Source organism: Phocoena phocoena, chromosome 6 (assembly GCF_963924675.1).
Source record: "Phocoena phocoena chromosome 6, mPhoPho1.1, whole genome shotgun sequence".
Classification (NCBI taxonomy): Eukaryota; Metazoa; Chordata; class Mammalia; order Artiodactyla; family Phocoenidae; genus Phocoena; species Phocoena phocoena.
The window spans coordinates 81,336,501-81,357,077 of record NC_089224.1 but is presented as its reverse complement, the minus strand read 5'-3'; the positions used below and the strand labels follow the sequence as shown (position 1 = coordinate 81,357,077).

At 40.1% G+C, this 20,577-nt stretch overlaps 1 protein-coding gene across 1 annotated transcript in view; it reads right to left on the bottom strand.

Moving 5' to 3' along the window:
• The window catches only part of TDRD7 (tudor domain containing 7), a 66,735-nt gene continuing 46,158 nt past the window's right edge, over positions 1-20,577 (bottom strand). The window contains exons 11-16 of the mRNA XM_065879135.1: positions 18,893-18,979; positions 12,304-12,438; positions 9,932-10,042; positions 7,517-8,019; positions 2,825-2,985; positions 1-221 (exon numbers count right to left, since the gene is read on the bottom strand). Coding sequence (XP_065735207.1) covers positions 1-221; positions 2,825-2,985; positions 7,517-8,019; positions 9,932-10,042; positions 12,304-12,438; positions 18,893-18,979 — 1,218 coding nt within the window. The remainder of the gene's footprint in view (positions 222-2,824; positions 2,986-7,516; positions 8,020-9,931; positions 10,043-12,303; positions 12,439-18,892; positions 18,980-20,577) is intronic.

Below are 20,577 nucleotides of genomic sequence, written 5' to 3'. Positions count from 1 at the left end.
TTAATTGATTTTTGAAAGCTCTACCAGATACTCTGACATAAAATCATGAATCCAGATATCTGTGTCTGGCAATGACGTGTCCACTAAATAGACCACTACTTTCCGGTCCCAAGGGTTAGTGTTTTCTATAACTGTCTGCACCAATGCCACCAGAGGTTTCTTCTCCACGTGATTTCGAAACACCATCGAAGCCTCCTCAGACCACTGGCTGCACTTCACTCCTAAGAGGAAGGGAGTTTGCAGATCAATGAGGGGTCAAATGAGCCTTTCTTTGACCCGTTATAATGGAAAACTCTTTAAATAGTCCCAAAGTAGTTAAACACACCAGCTTAGACTTGCCTAACTGAAAAACAGATGCTGAAGAATCTTACAATAGTCTTGCTTACAGTTTTTCTATTCTGAATGGGGTTATTTCTGTAAACCTTCACCTACAGACACAAATTTCATTTGAGATTTAATGCTGTGATATAAAATGAAGTTATAATAATGACTGCCCATTTCCGTAAAGTATATGTAGATATAGACTGATGGAGAATGAAATATCAATATCAATGACATTTCTCTTATTTACAGATTTTTTTCCCTGATGAACCAGATATAGTAAAAAAAAGAAAAGAAGAAGAAGAAGAATTAATACACTTAACAGTATTTTATTTTATTTTATTTTTTTTGTGGTACGGGGGCCTCTCACTGTTGTGGCCTCTCCCATTGCAGAGCACAGGCTCTGGACGCGCAGGCTCAGCAGCCATGGCTCACGGGCCCAGTCGCTCCGCAGCATGTGGGATCTTCCCGGACCGGGGCATGAACCCGTGTCCCCTGCATCGGCAGGCGGACTCTCAACCACTGCGCCACCAGGGAAGCCCAACAGTATTTTAAATTACATACATCACCATGGTAAAAGCACTGGAATGAAAGTCTGGAGACTCAGTTACTATTCCCAGCTCTTCCTCTATCAAATGGTATGATCGTGAGGAAACCAGTTGATTTCTCAGGCCTCAGTTTACTTCTTGTAAAATAAAGTGGTTGGACCAGATGAATTTTAAGTCCCATGCATTTCTAAATCCCCATGACTTTTAAACTTGAGAGCTCAAGTTAGAGAATTCTGAATTAGGTTTTAAAACAAAACTGAGACAAGAATATGTATTTTTCAAGAAGTATTATTAACTAACATAAATTAAGTTCACATATGTTAGATTAGATATATAAATTATGCCCCATAGTGATGAAGGTCTGGGAGTTTCACATGTAATTTAAAAGACTTTTCGGTGTAGTGAGTGGGCTAAATTCTTTGATCACTAAGAATTTCCCATGAGAGAAGCCTAGAACTGTCTATAAGCTGCTGCTTCAGTGACTGTAACAGAGTCTGAGCCTCCCAGCACTGGCACGAGTTCAGTGAAATGAAGCGGCTGTAGAGTCCCCTGCACAGGGAACACCAGTGACTGTGGCCACGAAGCCGGGGTGGGGATGATGGAGCCATGCGATCCTCCCTCACGGAGACCCCTTCACTGGGCCGTTTGATTGTCATGTTTAACAAAATGTGTTGTTAGAAAAACCTGAACGTTAAAAAGTGAAAATGAAAAATGTAGCCATTAATTCTGAAGAAACCATTTAGAAGTTTGAATTCAAAGCAGATCAGTGGTAGTCATGCCATGTGTAAGATGCCATTTTTGGTTCATATCTGTCTACCATGGGAGCTTCCTTTGAGTTCTAGTAGGAGACACAAAGAAACTGGAAAATACTTCAAATAAGTCAATCTCTCTCTCTCTCTCTCTCTCTCTCTCTACCTATCTATCTACATATATATATCTTCAATAAACGCTGTCAATATGAAGAATTTATATACATGATTTCTCTCATTTCTGAGATCAAGTCAGTTCTGCCACTGCTAAGTGTATGGGGTGAGCGGGGGTGAGGAATGAGGGTTGAACATGTGGTCATAACTTGCCCTATCCCAGCACAGCAGGACCTCCAGACAACTGGAGGTGTCGGCACCCCTCATCCCTCTTGGCCTCCGCACCCTCTGCTCACGGCGACAGCTCTCTGGGTGGAGTTTCAGCTAGGCACCCATGCTACCTACTGGTAGAGGGCACACAGATATCTGCACTGCCTTCACAGAAGATAAAACAAATCTCATCAGACAGTATCATAAAGAAGTACCACTCTACACCTATTAACTCAGCTCCTCAGATTTTATGACAGTCAACAGGCTGGTGTGAGTGTGGTGAAATCACACACTTGTGTGTTGTTAGTTGCAATGCAAGTGGAAACTGATTTGGCCATGAAAATGGTCATATTCTACGACCCAGGAATGTTTTATAATTGTGAAAGTCCATTACGTAGATGCATTATAATTCCTGCAATAAATTATGAAATCTTAATCACGCAATGTTCTCCTGTTGGTTATTTGTCTCATGGTTTCCATTTGCTTGTTTTGGCTAATGTATGTAGCTGTGGGGTTTTTTCCTCAATACTACAATAAAAGTGTAAACAACCTAAATGTTCAACAATAGGGAAACAATAATTAAACAGAATATTTTGCAGCTATTAAGAATTGTTATCAGGACCATCAAACAACCACCCAAAAAGTAATAGTGTGAAAGCAGAATGCAATACTGTACCTGTACGAAGATTACAGTTTTAGAAAAATACTCATACATGAAACCAGAGACAGAAAGGAATATGGAAAAACAGAAACAGATATAGTGGAAGGGCATGACCTTGAGAGATCATTAAAAATTATCAATAGGCCAATGATTCTGTACCCAGGACAAAACGACAATATATACTACTGTTGTGTCATGAGTCCAAATTCCCCAGAAGTTACCTGCTAGTTGAGCTGTGACTGCTTGAAACGGCAGCTTTCGGAACATGTCCACCAGGGGCTGCACTTTTCTTATGCTGACTAATTCGTGCTTGCCATAGTCCAGCTCATACACGGACACCAGTCCATTGGTCAGGATTCCTTTTAAAAGCACCCTGTACCACCTAGATGTGCATTGGAGTAAAAAGGAAGAAAAAAACGCACAAAGTCAACACCTGCTTTAAGGGCAACATTTTTTGATAAAAAGGAAAATTAATACAAATGTTATTTACTAAAATATAAAACTATGCTGTTGTAGAAGTTTTTAAAGAGACTGCTTCTTTTTTTCCAAAGGTTACTATTCTCTGCTTTGTCACTGGCTCATTTGATGGAATTTGTTCACTCAATACCCTTTTACAGGCCTCACGGAGCTAATAAAGGAAAACCACCACTAAGCAGGAGGAAACAGTGCCACAGAGCACAATCAGGACAAGGCTGGCAGATCCCTTCACTCTGACGGGGAGACAGGAAATGGCCATACTTTGGGGACAAGGTCCATGTGTGGAAGATGGAAAGAGAGAAGCAAGCGGGACCAGGTATGGAGAATGCATTAATTCAGGGACTTCCAGGCAAGATACTTTAGGGCTATCCAGGTAGCATCTGGACCAAAGGTCTGGAGCTCAGGAGAATGGCTGAAGCAGGAGATACAGATTAGAGTTGGTAGGGGGGAAGGTCATCAAAATAAAGGTAGTTTATGAAGCTATGAGAGAGAATGAGAATGCTTCAGCAGAGAATGTTTGGAAAAAAGTGAAGTGAGGACAGAATCCTGGGAAACACAAAAATTTAAGGCAAAGGAAGGTTACCCAGTAAGAGGAGACTGAGGAATAGAAGGTAGGTGGCAGCAGGAGGTCCTGAAAAGAGTGGTACTGCAGAAACCAAGTAGTGTAAAGCATCCCATGTTACAGGGAGGTCAACTAGGATTGAGTTAATAGAAGCCACTGGACTCGGTAATGAGCTCTATATCTTTAATAAGAATGGTTTCGGGACTTCCCTGGTGGTGTAGTGGTTCAGAATCCACCTGCCAATGCAGGGGACACAGGTTCAGGAAGATCCCACGTGCCGCGGAGCAACTAAGCCCGTGCGCCACAACTACTGAGCCTACGCTCCAGAGCCCACGAGCCACAACTACTGAGCCCTCGTGCCACAGCTACTGAGGCCCGCGTGCCTAGAGCCCGTGCTCTGCAACATGAGAAGCCACCGCAGTGAGAAGCCTGCTCACTGCAACGAAGAGTAGCCCCCGCTCACCGCAATTATAGAAAGCCCATGTGCAGCAACAAACACCCAATGCAGCCAAAAATAAATAAAATAAACTTATTTTTAAAAAAAAGCTACAAAGAGGCCAACTTCAAACACTGTATATAATTGGGGGGTTCTGGGAGGAACTCTAGAAACCTTCAGATAAGCCCAAAGTGAAGCAAGCAATTACCCATGAATCACAGAGACAACAGGGACACAGAAAGGTATCATAATAAGTACATGACCTGAGGGCCAAACAGACCTGACCTTTGGGGGCCAAACAGACCTGAGCTGGAGTCCCACTGAGCCATTTTTCAGTCATGTTAACTCTGGGCTCTTTATTTAACCTCTCTGTGCCTCAATTATCTCATGTGTAATGTTTAGCTTTAATTTACTTGCAGAAATAATACATATGAAGTGCCTAACACATTAATTTGGCATATAACAGGCAGCTGGCAAATGGCAGCCATTATTATAAGTATTCTTAAAATGAAGATAAGCTGTGCAGATAAGAACTTTAGATTAATTTGAAGAGAAATTTCCATATGTGGAAATGCCAGTATGGTGCAGGTTGCTAATTCATATAAGTGTAAAAGGAGATAAAAACATTTGGTTTCCACCAATATCACTGCCTTTAAACTGTACAAGGCAAATGATTGATGGTCTGTGCTTTTAGTCTATAAATAAGAGGTACAGAGCTGTGAGGAGAGAACCATCAGGAAACCTATGTGTTGCATTTCTATTTAGCTTTCAACTTTCAAAACTAAGAGCTTAAATAAAGGCTTCAGTTTTGACAACATTACCAATTTCAGTGCAAGGCTACATATGGATCACCTGGAGAGTTTACTTAAAACACAGATTCTGGGGTTCTACTGCCAGAGATTCTGACTCAGGAGGCCTGGAGTGAGGAAGGGGAATCTGCATTTTTAATAGGCTGCCCAGGTTATTCTTAAATTGGGATAGATTTGGAAATCACTGTAATCAAAACTGTACCTGAAATTCCTAAATCTTAACTTACCAGAGCTGGGAACAAGGTTTAGTAAATAGTCCTGGGTTGTAAGCAAGACAGAAGCTCTGAACACTTTACATTGATTCAGTTCATAAAGTTTCAAAAAATATCAGATAATCTGTTCCCATATATAAGACATCCCTTGATTATCTGGGACAAATTAACTGATTAAAGCCCCAGAGTCCTGAGGCAGAACTGTTCAATCCATGGGGGAGTAGGGTTGGAGTCTGAAGTCCCACACTACAGATCTCCGGTGTTCAGAGATCTTCACATGATCCTTCCCTCCAAGTGGCACCTCCCCACCACTAATCATCATTAATCTGCTCCTCAGATAAGAGTTAGCATTAGTTTGGCTTTAACTGAGATTAAACTATCCAATAACAAAGAGTTCTGATGAGGCAAATTGGAACCCATTTATGCTTATGATTGTAAATAACATGACATAGTAAAAATATTTTTTAAAGATGAAAAGCTTATGACATATAAGTTGAATGCTTTTTAGAATGAGAGCTATTATACTTTTCACTTTTAAGTGTTGAAAATTAGTTTTTTTCCTCCCATAAAAATAACAAAATTTTATAAATGCCTGTACTTGCTATCTTAAGAATGAATGAGGGGCTTCCCTGGTGGCGCAGTGGTTGAGAGTCCGCCTGCCGATGCAGGGGACACGGGTTCGTGCCCCGGTCTGGGAAGATCCCACATGCCGCGGAGCGGCTGGGCCCGTGAGCCTTGGCCGCTGAGCCTGCGTGTCCGGAGCCTGTGCTCTGCAACGGGAGAGGCCACAGCAGTTAGAGGCCCGCGTACCGCAAAACAAACAAACAAACAAACAAAAGAATGAATGAAAGCATTTTATAGAAAAAAAATAAGCAGTTGACCTTTCAAGTTGAGTTTTGGGGGGTGTGTATGTATGTCTGTGTGTTGGGACAGGGAGGGTAGGGGGAGAGATTGTTCTTTTTGTTCAGCATTGTCAAACAAGCTGGCACATTTCCCCTAAGAAAGTTGGCAAAGGGAAGGGGGAGCGGGGAGCTTGTGCCATTGTCCAGGGCTTCCTGGAGTGAGCGTATAGCTTGAGGAACTTGGGCTTCCTTGGGTTGGAACCAGCACATCCTGGGGGCTTCAGGAGAGGAGAGTGTGGATCCAAATGTGCAAACGTAAGAAAACAGACTGAAAGTGCTAAAACAAATGTAAGGAATTATGATTCTCACTGTCCAGAGGCCAAAGAGCAGTGAAATAGACACTGTTGCACCTTATAAAGGGTGCCACAAGTTCTCTAGAAAGAAACTGACTGCATACATCAAAAATCCTGTAATCTTTAAACAAGTGACTTCTCTTCTAGGAATCAGAGAGCCGAACAAAGATTTAAGTTTAACATTATTTGTAACAGTGAAAAATCTGGGAGAAAAAAACCTACAAAAGAAAGTGATAAGTAAATTATGATTTCTCTATATGATGGAATATTTAGCCATTAAAATGTTTATGAAGAAATCTCATCACATGGAAAAGTGTTCACAGAATTATGTTAAGTATGAAATTATATATAGTAATATACCAATTGTATAAATATGTATAGGAAAAAAACTAGAAGAAATACGTAAGTAGTTTAACAAGGGTTATGTTGGTTGGCTGACTTTGTTTTCTTGTACTTTTTTTTTTTTTTTTTTTTGCGGTACGCGGGCCTCTCACTGTTGTGGCCTCTCCTGTTGCGGAGCACAGGCTCTGGACGCACAGGCTCAGTGGCCATAGCTCACAGGCCTAGCAGCTCCACGGCATGTGGGATCTTCCCGGACCGGGGCACGAATCCACATCCCCAGCATCAGCAGGCAGACTCTAAACTACTGCGCCACCAGGGAAGCCCTAAACATTTTATTTTATTTATTTATTTTTGCGGTACGCGGGCCTCTCACTGCTGTGGCCTCTCCCGTTGCGGGGCACAGGCTCCAGACGCGCAGGCTCAGCGGCCATGGCTCATGGGCCCAGCCGCTCCGCGGCATGTGGGATCCTCCCGGACCGGGGCACGAACCCGCGTCCCTTGCATCGGCAGGCGGACCCCCAACCACCGCGCCACCAGGGAAGCCCCTAAACATTTTATTTTTAAAATTTAGAAAGTCATTAAATAAAAAACATTATTTCTTAAATAAAAAAATATTTTTCTCATAGGAAAGTAGAAAAAATATTTAAACATTCACTTTAGATATAATGAGGTTTTTAAGAGGACTAGGGTCATTCGATTTTTAGATAAATGGCATCATTTCAAATATAAGAAAATTGCACAATTCATTGGTCTTATTTCCCATTCAAAATTCCCATTTGTGCAGTTCCAAGTCCCCCTGCAGGGATTAAGGACTCTTGGTATCATTCTACACGTTTTTCTTAGGAGGAGAATAAAAGGCTCTGTCTGTCCAAGGACCTACTTATTTTCCACTTTTGCAGCATACACTTGGTCTTTCTCCACTGCCACATGGCGCTCCTCAGACACACTGTAATAAAGAATCATCTCTTCCATCAGAACTTCCAGCTTATGTATCTCTTGCCACGGCTGGACGACAAAGTAGCCCGGGTGACAGGCCACTGGCACGTACACATCCATGTGTTCCCCTGGCTTGGACAAGTGGACAGGAGGTGGCAGCTCCTCCATGGAGAAAGAGCTGGTATGGTCTACCAACGACTTTTTGAGGATATCCGAGAGGCTCTTTCTGAAATTCTCTCCAGTGTTGCCCACAATGGAGGTGTTTGCACTCTTGCTGTTGGGGGAGCTAGCTCCACTGGATATGGCACTCAGAAACACATCCTTCTGATGCTTCCACAAGTCTGCGTTTGTGATCTGGCGATTGATACTGCGGTGAGGGTCGGGGAAGTTCTTGGGGGTAAATAAATAAATATGTGCCATCCCTCTGGTTTCATCCACTTTTGTCACCTTTGGAAAACACACAAAACCAACTTAAAGAAATCCAAGTTCACGCTGAATTCTGAGGTGGTTATAATATTAACTTTAAATATTATAAAACAGCATTTTGCAAAGAACCCAACTTGCTAAAATCATTTTATTTGAGGTCAGATGAATTATCTATCACAGCTGTAGCAATGAATAAGCTCGTAGGTCCAAGTAGTCTAGAAACCAGCGGCAAGCTTGTGGAAATGAAAAATTTACTAACCTCTAAAAACTGAGACTATCTATGACTGGCTAGAGGTCATTATCACTGAGAGAAAGTGATTCTATATATCATGAGTAATTTTTTTATATTAATGACATGTTAAAACACTCAAAGAAGAAAGAGTAACCCAATGAATCCCCATGTGCTCATCATCCAACTTCAACAATAAAAAATAATAAAAATGGCAAAATGTCCTGTAAGAATTCTGCTTAATGCTGGTGTACCCTCAGACAGGGAAGGGAAAGAAAAAGCTTTGACCTTCACCATACCCTTTGGGATCTTTGGTCCAAAGTCCTTGTTTGGTCCTAATATCTGCTCTCACCCCTCTCCCTTTCCCCCAGTTACATGAGAGGAGAGGGACCTTGGGAGAAAAAGAGGAAGAAAGCTCCACTGAATAGGCCAAAATTATAGTCACCATTTTGTACCTTTCGCCTAGGAGACCTCTGATCACCTGGCTACCTTTTTCTGTCAGAGGGGTGAATGTCTGTATGGGAGCACCACACGTTGATAACTGGACTGTGTGTCCCAAAGGGCTGGGTGACTGTTAATTCTTCTCATCAACTCCTCTGGTTTATCTTAGGAATAACAAAAATGAGACACTTCTAGCCACATCTATCTTTTACCAAATTGGGCTAGAAATGAAAGGCAGGAACACAGGCATGAAGACAAGGAGACACCAGCAAGGCAATCCTTCTAAAGTAATTTACTTTAAAAGCTTTTCTCCTAGCAAGAGGAGTCTATTTAAATTCATTCTTTGGAGGGCTAATGAAGTACTGACTGCTAATTCATTTTGATATTTATGGTACAGAAACACCATTTCAAAAATCAACCATTAAAAATATTTTTATTGACTACCCAATACCCTGGCTTTAGGAGCTGAAAATGTAGCTGAGAAAACAATATTCATGTGGCAATTGAAGAATATAAAATGGTATATAACTGTGTGATTGCACATGATAAACCCTAGAGGAGAATGAAGATAGGAAAATCAGTGTGGGCTCGAGTAAGTGGGAGGTCTTCATGAAGATATTTCTCAAGGACATTTCAGTGCTAACATTGTTAAATGCTTATATAAAATGATAACACTATTTACATCAGTTAAAATAGAGAAATATTATCTTACATTTCTATTCTTGGAAATATGAGCAGTGTTTTTGATATGAAGATGCAAGAGTGTGAAAAAGAAACACGCTAGTGAAAGAAATAAAGCAGTTTAAATAAGTTTTAGGAAGAGACAAAAACCAAGATTACAAGCAAATATTTGTTTATAATCCATTTTACTTTAGGGATAAAAGAAAGGAATACCGGACTTATTTAAATGGTCTTTAGAAACATTTATCAAGAGATACATAGTCCTCTGTTGCAGACTTAACTCCTTATCATGGAGCAAAATAGGAGCACGGAACTACCTGCTACCTTATTAATAATCAAAAAATTATATAAAGGGTTTAAAAGTAACACTGGAGATATAGGATATATTCTTAAATAAAAATTAAACCATCAGATATCTTATAGCAACACATGTAACCAACCTCTTGACTATAAAAGTGTGTCAGAGGTGAAAGCATCAGTTTACAGTAAGATAAAATTCTTTCACAAAAACAAGTGGGAAAAAAAAAAGTGAGTCCTTCTGGCTGACAGCCCCCTTTTATCAAGACCAGTAAGATAACTAACCTTAATGCTACAGTCTGAGCAATTCAAAACAGAATCTCTTAGCCAAAGCACAGCATCTGGTGTCCACATGCCAATAGACTGTGGAAGATCTGCTAAACAGCACTTTATAGCCTGAAAAGAAAACACAACAGAAAAGAGGACATGCCATCTTAAAATAGGTACTTATGAGTAGTGTCAATATTATTTTCCTACAAGTCAAATGTTGCCAAGATAGAGAGCAAGCAACAGCAATAGCTAATAATGACAATCACAGTTCTCGGGCTGTAGCATCTGCTATGTTCCTGATCTATTTATGTTACTACCATTGTCTCTACTCCTATCATGAGCCAGGGTTATACCAGGCACTTCACATACTTCTGACCCTACAGTACTTCCGCATGGCAGGCCAGTGTTGTGATCTCATTTTACAGACGGTGAAACAGACTCAGAGATACTAACCTGTGTAAGATCACAAAGTCGTGAAGACAAGATTGGGACTTATATCTAGGTCTTCCCTTTATGCCCAACTAAAAAAAAATGAAGTGTCATTTGGATGAAATCTGACTCCTGTTGTAAAAATCTCTGTGGAGCCTTCCGGCTGAATGAAGCATTTCCTGAGTACCCCAGGCATTTGTATTTACCTTTTGAAGGAGGTCGTAATGAGAATTAAGGAGGGAAAGAAAAACTAAAACCCAGTGACCCCTAAAAGCCTCATTTTCCCTGATGCTTTTTACCTCCCACCATCACTGCACAAGCTTCGGCAGAATGGCTACATCAGGGAGGAAAAGGTAACCCCAGGGACTCCCTCCAGTCTCACGGAAGGCTTTGAACTGATGGAGGCAATTTTATGCAGGAGATGAAACTGACTTCCAGGATTCCTAGATTTCTTCTTTCCTCTCTGAGCCCCACCCTCCCTGTCATACACCCTCCCTTCATCCTTGGGGGCTCCAAGTCTCCCACTGTGCCCCCTGCATGAGGTACCTTTCTGGGTGGGGAGGAGGTCACTTAGAGCAAAGAGAGCAGACTCTACTAGTGCAGGTGCCAGGTGGGCAAAGAGGGAGTGAGGCGGGCCAGCTGGGGCCTGCGCACTGGAGAGCACAAGCCCTGCAGAGGAGAACGTCACTTCCCAAGCTCCCACAGAGCACTGTGCCATAAAGGGGACTGCTCAATAGAGTCATGTTTTCTAGTTTGTCAAGAGAAGCTAGAAGCAGACAACTAATTCACATATTAAAACACTATATGAGCCAAGGGCCCAGACCCAATATTCATGGGTCAGCCTTGGCCAACAGGCCATCAGTTTGCTACTCTGAACCTCTTGGGGAGATGTTGTTAGCCAGAGGCTTGCCCTAGCTGGTTTTAAAGGTTCCCCCAACTTCACATCTATCAAATAAAAAATCCAGATAAGATTAATAGAAAAAATTATAGTGGCTTTTACCAAGAAAGTACACCTGTGTAATTTTCAGACAGTCAGAAGCAGTGGAACAGATCACCCATCTCCTCCAGCCCCGGAAACCTTTTCTAGGTAAGGCTGGCCCTAGATGGATGTTCTAACAAGGGGTACAGAGGCCAGAGGTGTTATCAAGTGAAAGCAGCACTTAAAGGTCTAACAATTTTCAATATTATGCTGAGCAGCAATAAGAAAAAATGTGATTCTGAAAATTGGCTTGAACTCAAGTTAAACAGCTTCTCTGCAATAGTCATTTTAGGAAAGGCGACAGTGACTGCAGTGAGAAAAATTATAAAAGCCATGCAAATTATGGTCAAGTACTTTTTATTCACTGAGTTTTGATACATAAGAAATCTTCTGGTAAATATAGGTCAAGGGGCCCCTTGAAATGATAGAATGTTGAACAATTTTATTTTCAAAGCATGATGGATTTCTGTACAAACTCTACTTCTCCTAAGTAGGAAATAGCTATTAATAATTTTAATTAATTCAAAATAATTCAAACTTCTTATCATCTTGAATTTTTATCAAGAGAGGAAGGATAGACTGAAGTTAATCTTTTCACTAAAATCTATGAGGAGAAGGTTAAATATAAACATATATCCGAAGAGAATGGTTACCTAATTAAATTAAGAACTCTGGAAGTAAATATTTACATATAATATCCTGAAACTGTGTAGAAGCCAGCACTGGCATCTAATTATTAAAGTGGAACCTCTAACTGGACAATATAGCCTGATGACTCAACATGCTTGAAAACAAACATTTATCAAACAATATTCTGTAAGTCTCACTGGTCTTCTTGTCTAAGTGAGACACCATTTGGATCATTTCCAATTTTGCTAAACTCAATCATCATCAAAAACTGAGAGAGCATCTCACAATGTGATTATGAACACATCCAAATCCCTTTCAGCCAATCTCCTAGGCTTGTAACATATAGTACCTGAGGTGGTACTGCAACCATTTCTTGGAGAAACCGAGGGGGAATTTCCCTGAGCTCGGACACTTTCACAGACGTCACAGTGCCAGAGTCCAGGAATTGAACATCAAGAGCCCGGCTGCTGTGAACATTCGTGATCTGCAATGAGACAAGTGTTGGCTGATTTATTAGCATATCCAAAAGGCCACAATGCTTCTGTGCAATTACATTTTGTACAGCTCTAAAATGCATATAAAAAGCAACAAAAACTATCAGTGCGGATTGAATTTTCTCTTATTTTAAAATGTACTTATTTACCAAATAGATATTCTTTTATAGTAGAATTGATTTCAACATCTTGCTGTTAATTCATAAATATAGTAATAATTACTATGTTTTCAATTCTAGGATACTACTGATTGTAAAACAATTTGATACATTATTATATACTGCTGATCGTAAGATACAGTCTGTTCTCCAAAATATCAGGATGTGAGGAAAAAAAACAAAACTACTGTGTCTTAGCAATGAGGAAATAATAGAGAGAATTCAGAGACAGAATTTTACTTGTGGTAGGTAAATATTATGCTGGGTTTTTTTTACAGTTAAACTTGGTCTTTTCTTAAAATTAATTAATTTATTTATTTTTGGCTACGTTGGGTCTTCGTTGCTGCACGCGGGCTTTCTCTAGTTGCGGCGAGTGGGGGCTACTCTTCGTTGCGGTGCGCGGGCATCTCATTGCGGTGGCTTCTTTTGTTGCGGATCACGGGCTCTAGGTGTGCGGGCTAAATAGTTGTGGCTTGCGGGCTCTAGAGCACGGGCTCAGTAGTTGCGGCTCGTGGGTTCTAGAGCCCAGGCTCAGTAGTTGTGGTGCACGGGCTTAGACGCTCTGCGGCATGTGGGATCTTCCTGGACCAGGGCTTGAACCCATGTCCCCTGCATTGGCAGGTGAATTCTTAACCACTGCACCACCAGGGAGGTCCCAATACTATGTATTTTTAAAACATGACACATTTTGGTATTTTATAGCTTAGTCAGAAAGCCCAATGATACTTTGTATCATTTGTCAAAAATGGGAACATCATTAATCATTAGAGAAATGCAAATCAAAACTACAATGAGATATCATCTCACACCAGTCAGAATGGCCATCATCAAAAAATCTACAAACGATAAATGCTGGAGAGGGTGTGGAGAAAAGGGAACCCTCTTGCACTGTTGGTGCGAATGTAAATTGATACAGCCACTATGGAGAACAGTATGGAGGTTCCTTAAAGAACTAAAAATAGAATTACCATATGACCCAGCAATCCCACTACTGGGCATATACCCAGAGAAAACCATAATTCAAGAAGAGTCATGTACCACAATGTTCATTGCAGCACTATTTACAATAGCCAGGTCATGGAAGCAACCTAAATGCCCATCGACAGGCGAATGGATAAAGATGTGGCACATATATACAATGGAATATTACTCAGCCATAAAAAGAAATGAAATTCAGTTATTTGTAGTGAGGTGGATGGACCTAGAGACTGTCATACAGAGTGAAGTAAGTCAGAAAGAGAAGAATAAATGCCATATGCTAACACGTATATATGGAATCTAAAAAAAAAGAAAGAAAAAAGAAAAAAATGGTCAGAAAAACCTAGGAGCAAGATGGGAATAAAGATGCAGACCTACTAGAGAATGGACTTGAGGATACGGGGAGGGACAAAGTGAGAGAGAGGCATGGACATATATACACTATCAAACGTAAAATAGATAGCTAGTGGGAAGCAGCTGCATAGCACCGGGAGATCAGCTCGGTGCCTTGTGACCACCTAGGGGGGTGGGATAGGGAGGGTGGGAGGGAAGGAGACGCAAAAGGGAGGAGATATGGGGATATATGTATATGTATAACTGATTCACTTTGTTATAAAGCAGAAACTAACACACCATTGTAAAGCAATTATACTCCAATAAAGATGTTTAAAAAAAAATGGGTAAGTTACACACTGAATCAAAGCAATAATTACCTACCTGTGGCCAAATGGCAAGAACACAATGTAACATTCTGGATGCACCTTTAAATGCCACAATCTCCCCTAATATGCCCCTAAAATGCCATTGTGACCCTTGCCATTGTTAAATATTTACAGTGGCCAAATATAGCCCCATGGGGGTGGTTATCTGGGCTGAGATCTCACGCCTACAACTGCACTAACTGCTACCTAAGCATGGTGGTGCCTTCGGTATGATGACTGTTAAGAACTGGGCCACTTTCTTCTTGGAAGTCAGATTCGCCAGAAGTGAAGCCTTTTTCTACTGCCCGAGAGAATGCTTGATTAATATAATAGCATAAATTTTTAAATCTCTTAAGACATGATAAACACAAACAGTCCCATGGAGGAATATTTTTAAATGTTTAATATTTTTAAATGTTTAATATTTTATTCAAACATACATACTGAACATATATATTGGTATGGATGGTATCTGTTGAATGCTTGTTATATCCAGGCATAACTAGGCTACAAAGATATACTTCCCCTTCTCAAAGAGCTCCTAGTGCCATGAGAGACGACACAAATACATAACCATACTATAATGTAGTAAAGGCAATAATGAAGTTGCACTTGGGGTACTGTGAGAACACAGAGAGTGGGTACCTGACCCAGCAGGAAGCAGGTGTTAGGGCAAGCTTTCAGGAGGAGGGAATGCCTAGAATTGGTACTTTTCTTTAAAAATTTACTTTTTTTTCTTCTTATTTTAGTAAAATGCCTCCATTGTAGAAAATTTATATACTTAAATATATAAAAATCACTTGTAATCTACTATAGGTTACAATTATCCTTCTAGTCTTTTACCCATGATTCACAAAAGATTAGATTTACAAGAATTACAAAATATTTGTAGATACTATTTCATAGTTGACTGCTTTCCACTCAGTGTCTCATAAAAATATTTCATATTATTTGTCTTCTATGTCATTTTAATGTTATTTAAGTCTATCATATACATACATTGTGACTTATCTATGAAATCACTTTGGCTGGATAATTTAAGTTGTGTAAATTTGTTTACACATATTTGTTACTTTAAGAAATAATCATATTTACTGGGCATTTGTATTTCCTTTTTCACAAACTGAAATTTCATAAATTTCACAAATCTATGCCCTTTCAGAGCTGCACCTTAAATGATGAATGGGAGTAAACAAGGTTGGTAGGAGTCCAGTTAGGTGTGAATCTGGACATTTCAAATAGAGGGGAGAGGATGGGCAAAGGCACACACATACTTCTTACTTGTGGGGCCTACAAGCATTTTGGTTATGTTAGAGCATAAAATGAGAGGCCGGGCAAGGCAAGAGGTGAGGCTGGGAGACAGGCAAAGGCAAGGTCTAAGAGAAGCAGATATCATGCCTTCAAGAACTAAGACTTTACCCTGTAGATGAGAAGCCAATGTCAAGCTTTAAGTAGAAGAATGAGATGGTCAGCTTTCTAAAATTGTTGGCGAGGGCTTTAGGATCAGATAGATTTGGTTTTAAATCTCAGCTCTCCCACTTTTTAGCTGGATGACTTTCCTCATCAGTAAGAACAGGGATAACAGGGTTTTGTGAACATGAAATGAGATCAGTCATGTTTAAAAAAGCATTTAGTGTCATGGAAACAGTAAGTCTCGTCATAAGTTGGATGTATAATTATTTGCATTTTGGGTTGCTACTCTTAGTGATACGGAACTCGACTAGAGGAAGACAGGAGTGAAGGCAGAGGAACCAGTTGGTGTGGTACTGCGGTGTTCCAGGCAAGAATTAACAAAGTTGTAAAATCAGCAGTGTTCCGTGATTAGTAGCACTTGGGGCTGAGGAAGATGTAGGAGTCAAAGATAACTCTTAAGAAACAGCCTGCATGGCTGCATGAATGGAGGTACCACTAAAATAGAGATAAGGGAGAAAGGTAAGGATGGGGAAAGATAATTTTGGTTTCAGACATGTAGAACTTAAAAGAGTTTGTGAGATGGACAATTAGGCTGGCTTTTGCTCAAATCTGCAGCCCATCAAGGACTGGAAAACAAATTTGGGAGTCATTAGGGCCAAAATGGTACCTGAAACTATGAGATAGGATTACCTAGAAGGATGCAGAGGCCGAGAAGAGTGATGAGCCTGGACAGGACTTAGGGACACTGACATTTCAGAAGTGGGGGTGGAAGGAGGTTTGGGTGAAAAATAAGAGAAGGAATTATTAGACTATCATGAGGAAAATTAGGATTTGATAACATGGTAGCCTAGTGAGAAGAGAATTTCAAGTTTCAACACTGTTTGATGCAGCAAAGAGGTCTGGTACGACAAGACCTGGAAGATACTAATTCAACTGCAAAATTAAGATGCTGTTCACAAGAACAGGTTCTGTGATGGACTGTGGGCAGAAGTCATGTGGCAGTGACTGAGGACTGACTGGAAGATGGTGCAGAGTGAATGCAGACCACTTCTACAGGGAAACAGGGAGAGTAGTGGCCACTGCACTGAATAAAGTTGGTTGGACTTACAGAATAAGTTCAGAATGTATAGGCACTAAATTTTAGACAAGTTACAATGTCAAGAGCAAATACATCACTTAAACACAGGATCTGCTTTTCATTAACCATCTTTCTTTCCTTAACTTTCTATGCATCACTAAGAGAATGAACACTTTTGCTACCTCAAAAGTAGATAATACACAACTTGACAGTAATAAAAATAATACTAGATATTTATCTAAAGTATTTGAGCATACACTGAGAAGGTATTTTTGCCAAAAAGGCATAGCCTGATTCCACACACAGAGAAACTCAAGTTGAGAGACACTCTACAAAACACTGCTACTCTTCAAGAGACCACAAACAACAAAGACTGAGCAACTGCCAGGTTGGAGGAAACTAAGAAGACATGACAACTAAATACATCTTGGGATCCTGGACCAGAAAAAGGACATATGGAGGACAATCTGGGAAATGTCAGTATGTTCTGCAGATTAGTTAATAATATTGTACCAATGTTAATTTCCTGATTTTGATAATCGTTATGTAAGACGTTAACAATTGGAGATGGTGGGTAAAGGGCATATGGGAACTCCTTAAAATATTTTTGCAACTTTCTAAAAGTCTGAAATTACTTCAAAATAAAAGGTTAAAAAATTAAGTATTTGTGCATTTATATATTATACACTAAACAGCACAGAGCTTTAAAATTCAGATAATGTCATGTTCTTTTTAACAAATCATGTTTTGAAGTTTATAGCTAAGCACCCAAATCTTAGTCATATAACTCCAGATCTCAACTTTCTGACACACATTCACATTGACAATAGTTATTTCAAAACTGATGCTTTCATTAAAGTGGCCATGATCAAGATTTACTTAAATAAAGGGAAAATCAGTACAATTAAGTAATCACAATGCTGCTATGCAGTAATAAAACTCAATAAAGCAATGATTCTTACTTAGGGTTGGTTTCTTTGAGAATCTTAAGAAAATTATGAATACTTTCCCTCCAAAATACATAATACACACACACATAATTTGCATACAGTTGTTGGGTAGGGGTCCAGGCGCTCCCTGTAAGCAGAGGTCTTTGCACCTAGGTTAAGCACCACTGTGGAAAAAAAAAAAAAATCAAGCCCAGATTTGCAATTTTACTAACTGGGCAAAATAGATATCAAAAAAAAAAAAGAAGAAGAAGACAAAGAAAAGAAAGAAACCACAAAAATCCAAAACCTACCTTTGAAAAACATACAGAGATTTATGACAAAATATAACAAACCTCCTTGCAAATTCATAACTGAGCTTGTAAGAAAATAAAACAATTATTAGGCCCTGGAAATAGAGGAATATGTGAACACTGAAACCCAAGCCATCCTGGGCAGGGGTGAGGGAGGACATGAGATGCCCCCAAGAAGCCAGAACACTCAAAGGGCTACCCCTCGAGGGAGGGGTGACTCTGGAGAGCAATTAGGCATTTCCTATGCCTAGAAATTCCACTCCTACATATGTACCCTGGGAGATATGCACAGGAAGGTTCATGGTAGTGCTGTTTATAGGAAAAAATTCGACACAATCTAAATATCCATTGTCAGAAGAATGGAGTGATAATGTTGGCATATTCGTACACTGTTACAGCATACAGCAGGGAAAACAGATTACATCACAAACATAATGAATGAAAAAGCATGTTATAGAAGAATCAATACATCTTACAATTTGTGTAAATTTTTAAGACATTCATTCATTTAGTTATACTTTATTCATGTTTTTACTATAAATATTATATATACTATTCACTTCTACATTTTAAATATCTCTATATTGAAATATACAGATAGTAAAAGTATGTGTGTATAGACACAAATATAGTAAAAGTCTAAAGCAGTGAATAGGAAGGAGAAACACGAAATTCAGCTGGTAGCTCCCCCGGGGTGGGAGTAAAAGAAAGGGCTGCAGACAGGGAGCATCAACTGTATATTGGTTTCATGTATCATGTTTTATTTCTTAAACTGGTGATGAGTATATGGATGCTTACTCCATTTTTTAAAAACCTCATTTATATGTCTGAAATATTTCATCTTAAGTTTAAAAAAAGTCAAGTGACTGATTTTACCTCTACTCGTAACCATTTTCCTTTGCAATGGAAGAGGCAGATTTTCCCACAGAAGGGTAATGAAACGAAGTACTCAGAGGTCATGTGCTGCAAAACAGAAACGCATGACACTTATTATTCTCAGCAAAGAGCACGTTGCTACACCATGAGAAAAACACCGCTGTGGCACAGGCAAACTGCTTCACCCGTATGTGATCAGGCTTTCGGCGAGGTGTGTGCTACAGTGGACACAGCATATGTACAGGGGTTGTAGGGCTTCTGCCTTGTTTCTCATATGTTGGTGGCAGCCATCTACCCTCCTTCCTTGCACATGGCTCATAAATCAGCCTTGTTAAAATGTCTAAAAATGTTAGCATGGAGGTCAGTATAATTCATCCAGGCTCAGGCACCATCAGTTAAACACAAAGAGGGAAGATGAATCCGATAAAATGAACAGCCTGTATGAAAGGGAAGCAGTTAGGCTAGCTGTTCATAAGGCCTCCTCTTTTCATCTTTTAACATTCAAGATTCAAAGATAAGATTTTAATCCAAAACAAAAGAAACGTTATCAACACAAATATGGATATCAGTGCCAGTTCAATGTTGTTCAGTGTTTTCATCCTCCTCCTCTGCTGCAGCTTGAAATGGGGGACCTGTCATTGCCTCTTTCCTTCAGGGTGAATGTTTCTACTCTCCCCAAAGGCAATGTCTCCTTCCACTTGAGTTTCCAGGGCACTAAGAACTATCAAGAGTGCTTTTCACCATTATAGATTATAAGCACGTGCGTGCAAATGAGTAACTACAGTCACCCTCTGGATGTCTCAGATTTCTCTAGGATAGATCCGCAAATCAAACTTAAGTAATGACCTTGAGATACAAGCTAAGACATCTGTAACAGAGAAAGAGGTAAAGCTATAGATCTAACGTCTCGATTCTAGGCTGTAGTCTAAATACAAGTTTAATCCACTTCAGCAACTATTTTGGAATACCTATTTTATGTAAGACACTAGATAAGTTACTACGGTACCTAAATGAATTAGGTACTTACCAGAAGCTGGTGAGGCTCAGTCTCTGCCCTCAGGAAGCCTATACTCTAGTAAAGCAAACAAATACCCAAACAGCTAAAACAATGCTGTGTACAAGTGTCATGAGGCACTCGGGGTGCTCTGTAGGTCAGAGGCAAGGGTTCACTTCCAGGTGAGGGGGTCAGAGATGAAGCGGCATCAGAGTTTAGTCACTTGGAAACCACAGCATATTGTGGATTACAACTATAATGTCCAAATGGAGGTAAGGAGGTCCCTTTAGGACCTTAAAACAAAACCTCTACAGATCCTGATTCAGAAAATAATACTAGAATTAAAGGGAAAAGAGATTACTAATAAATGTAAACTGCAGAACCACATTTTCCAAGGCGCAGGTTCTCTCAGGGACCATAAAGAGGTTGGGGAGTGATGCCTCGGAAGTTTTATTCTCCTTCTAAATTCCACGGTTCCGTCTTTGGCCAGGCAGAGGAGCCAGCTGCTCGAGCAGACAGTCACAGGCAGCTGAACTGTAGGCTCATCAACTGCACCTTGTGAATGACAAATCTACCGGTCGCTGCACACTTTCTATGTGCCAGGCCCTGTGCTAATAATAAGCAGCCTTGTGACTAGTCCTCATAACAATCCTGTGGGTACTCACTATTATTATCCTCATTTTACCATGAA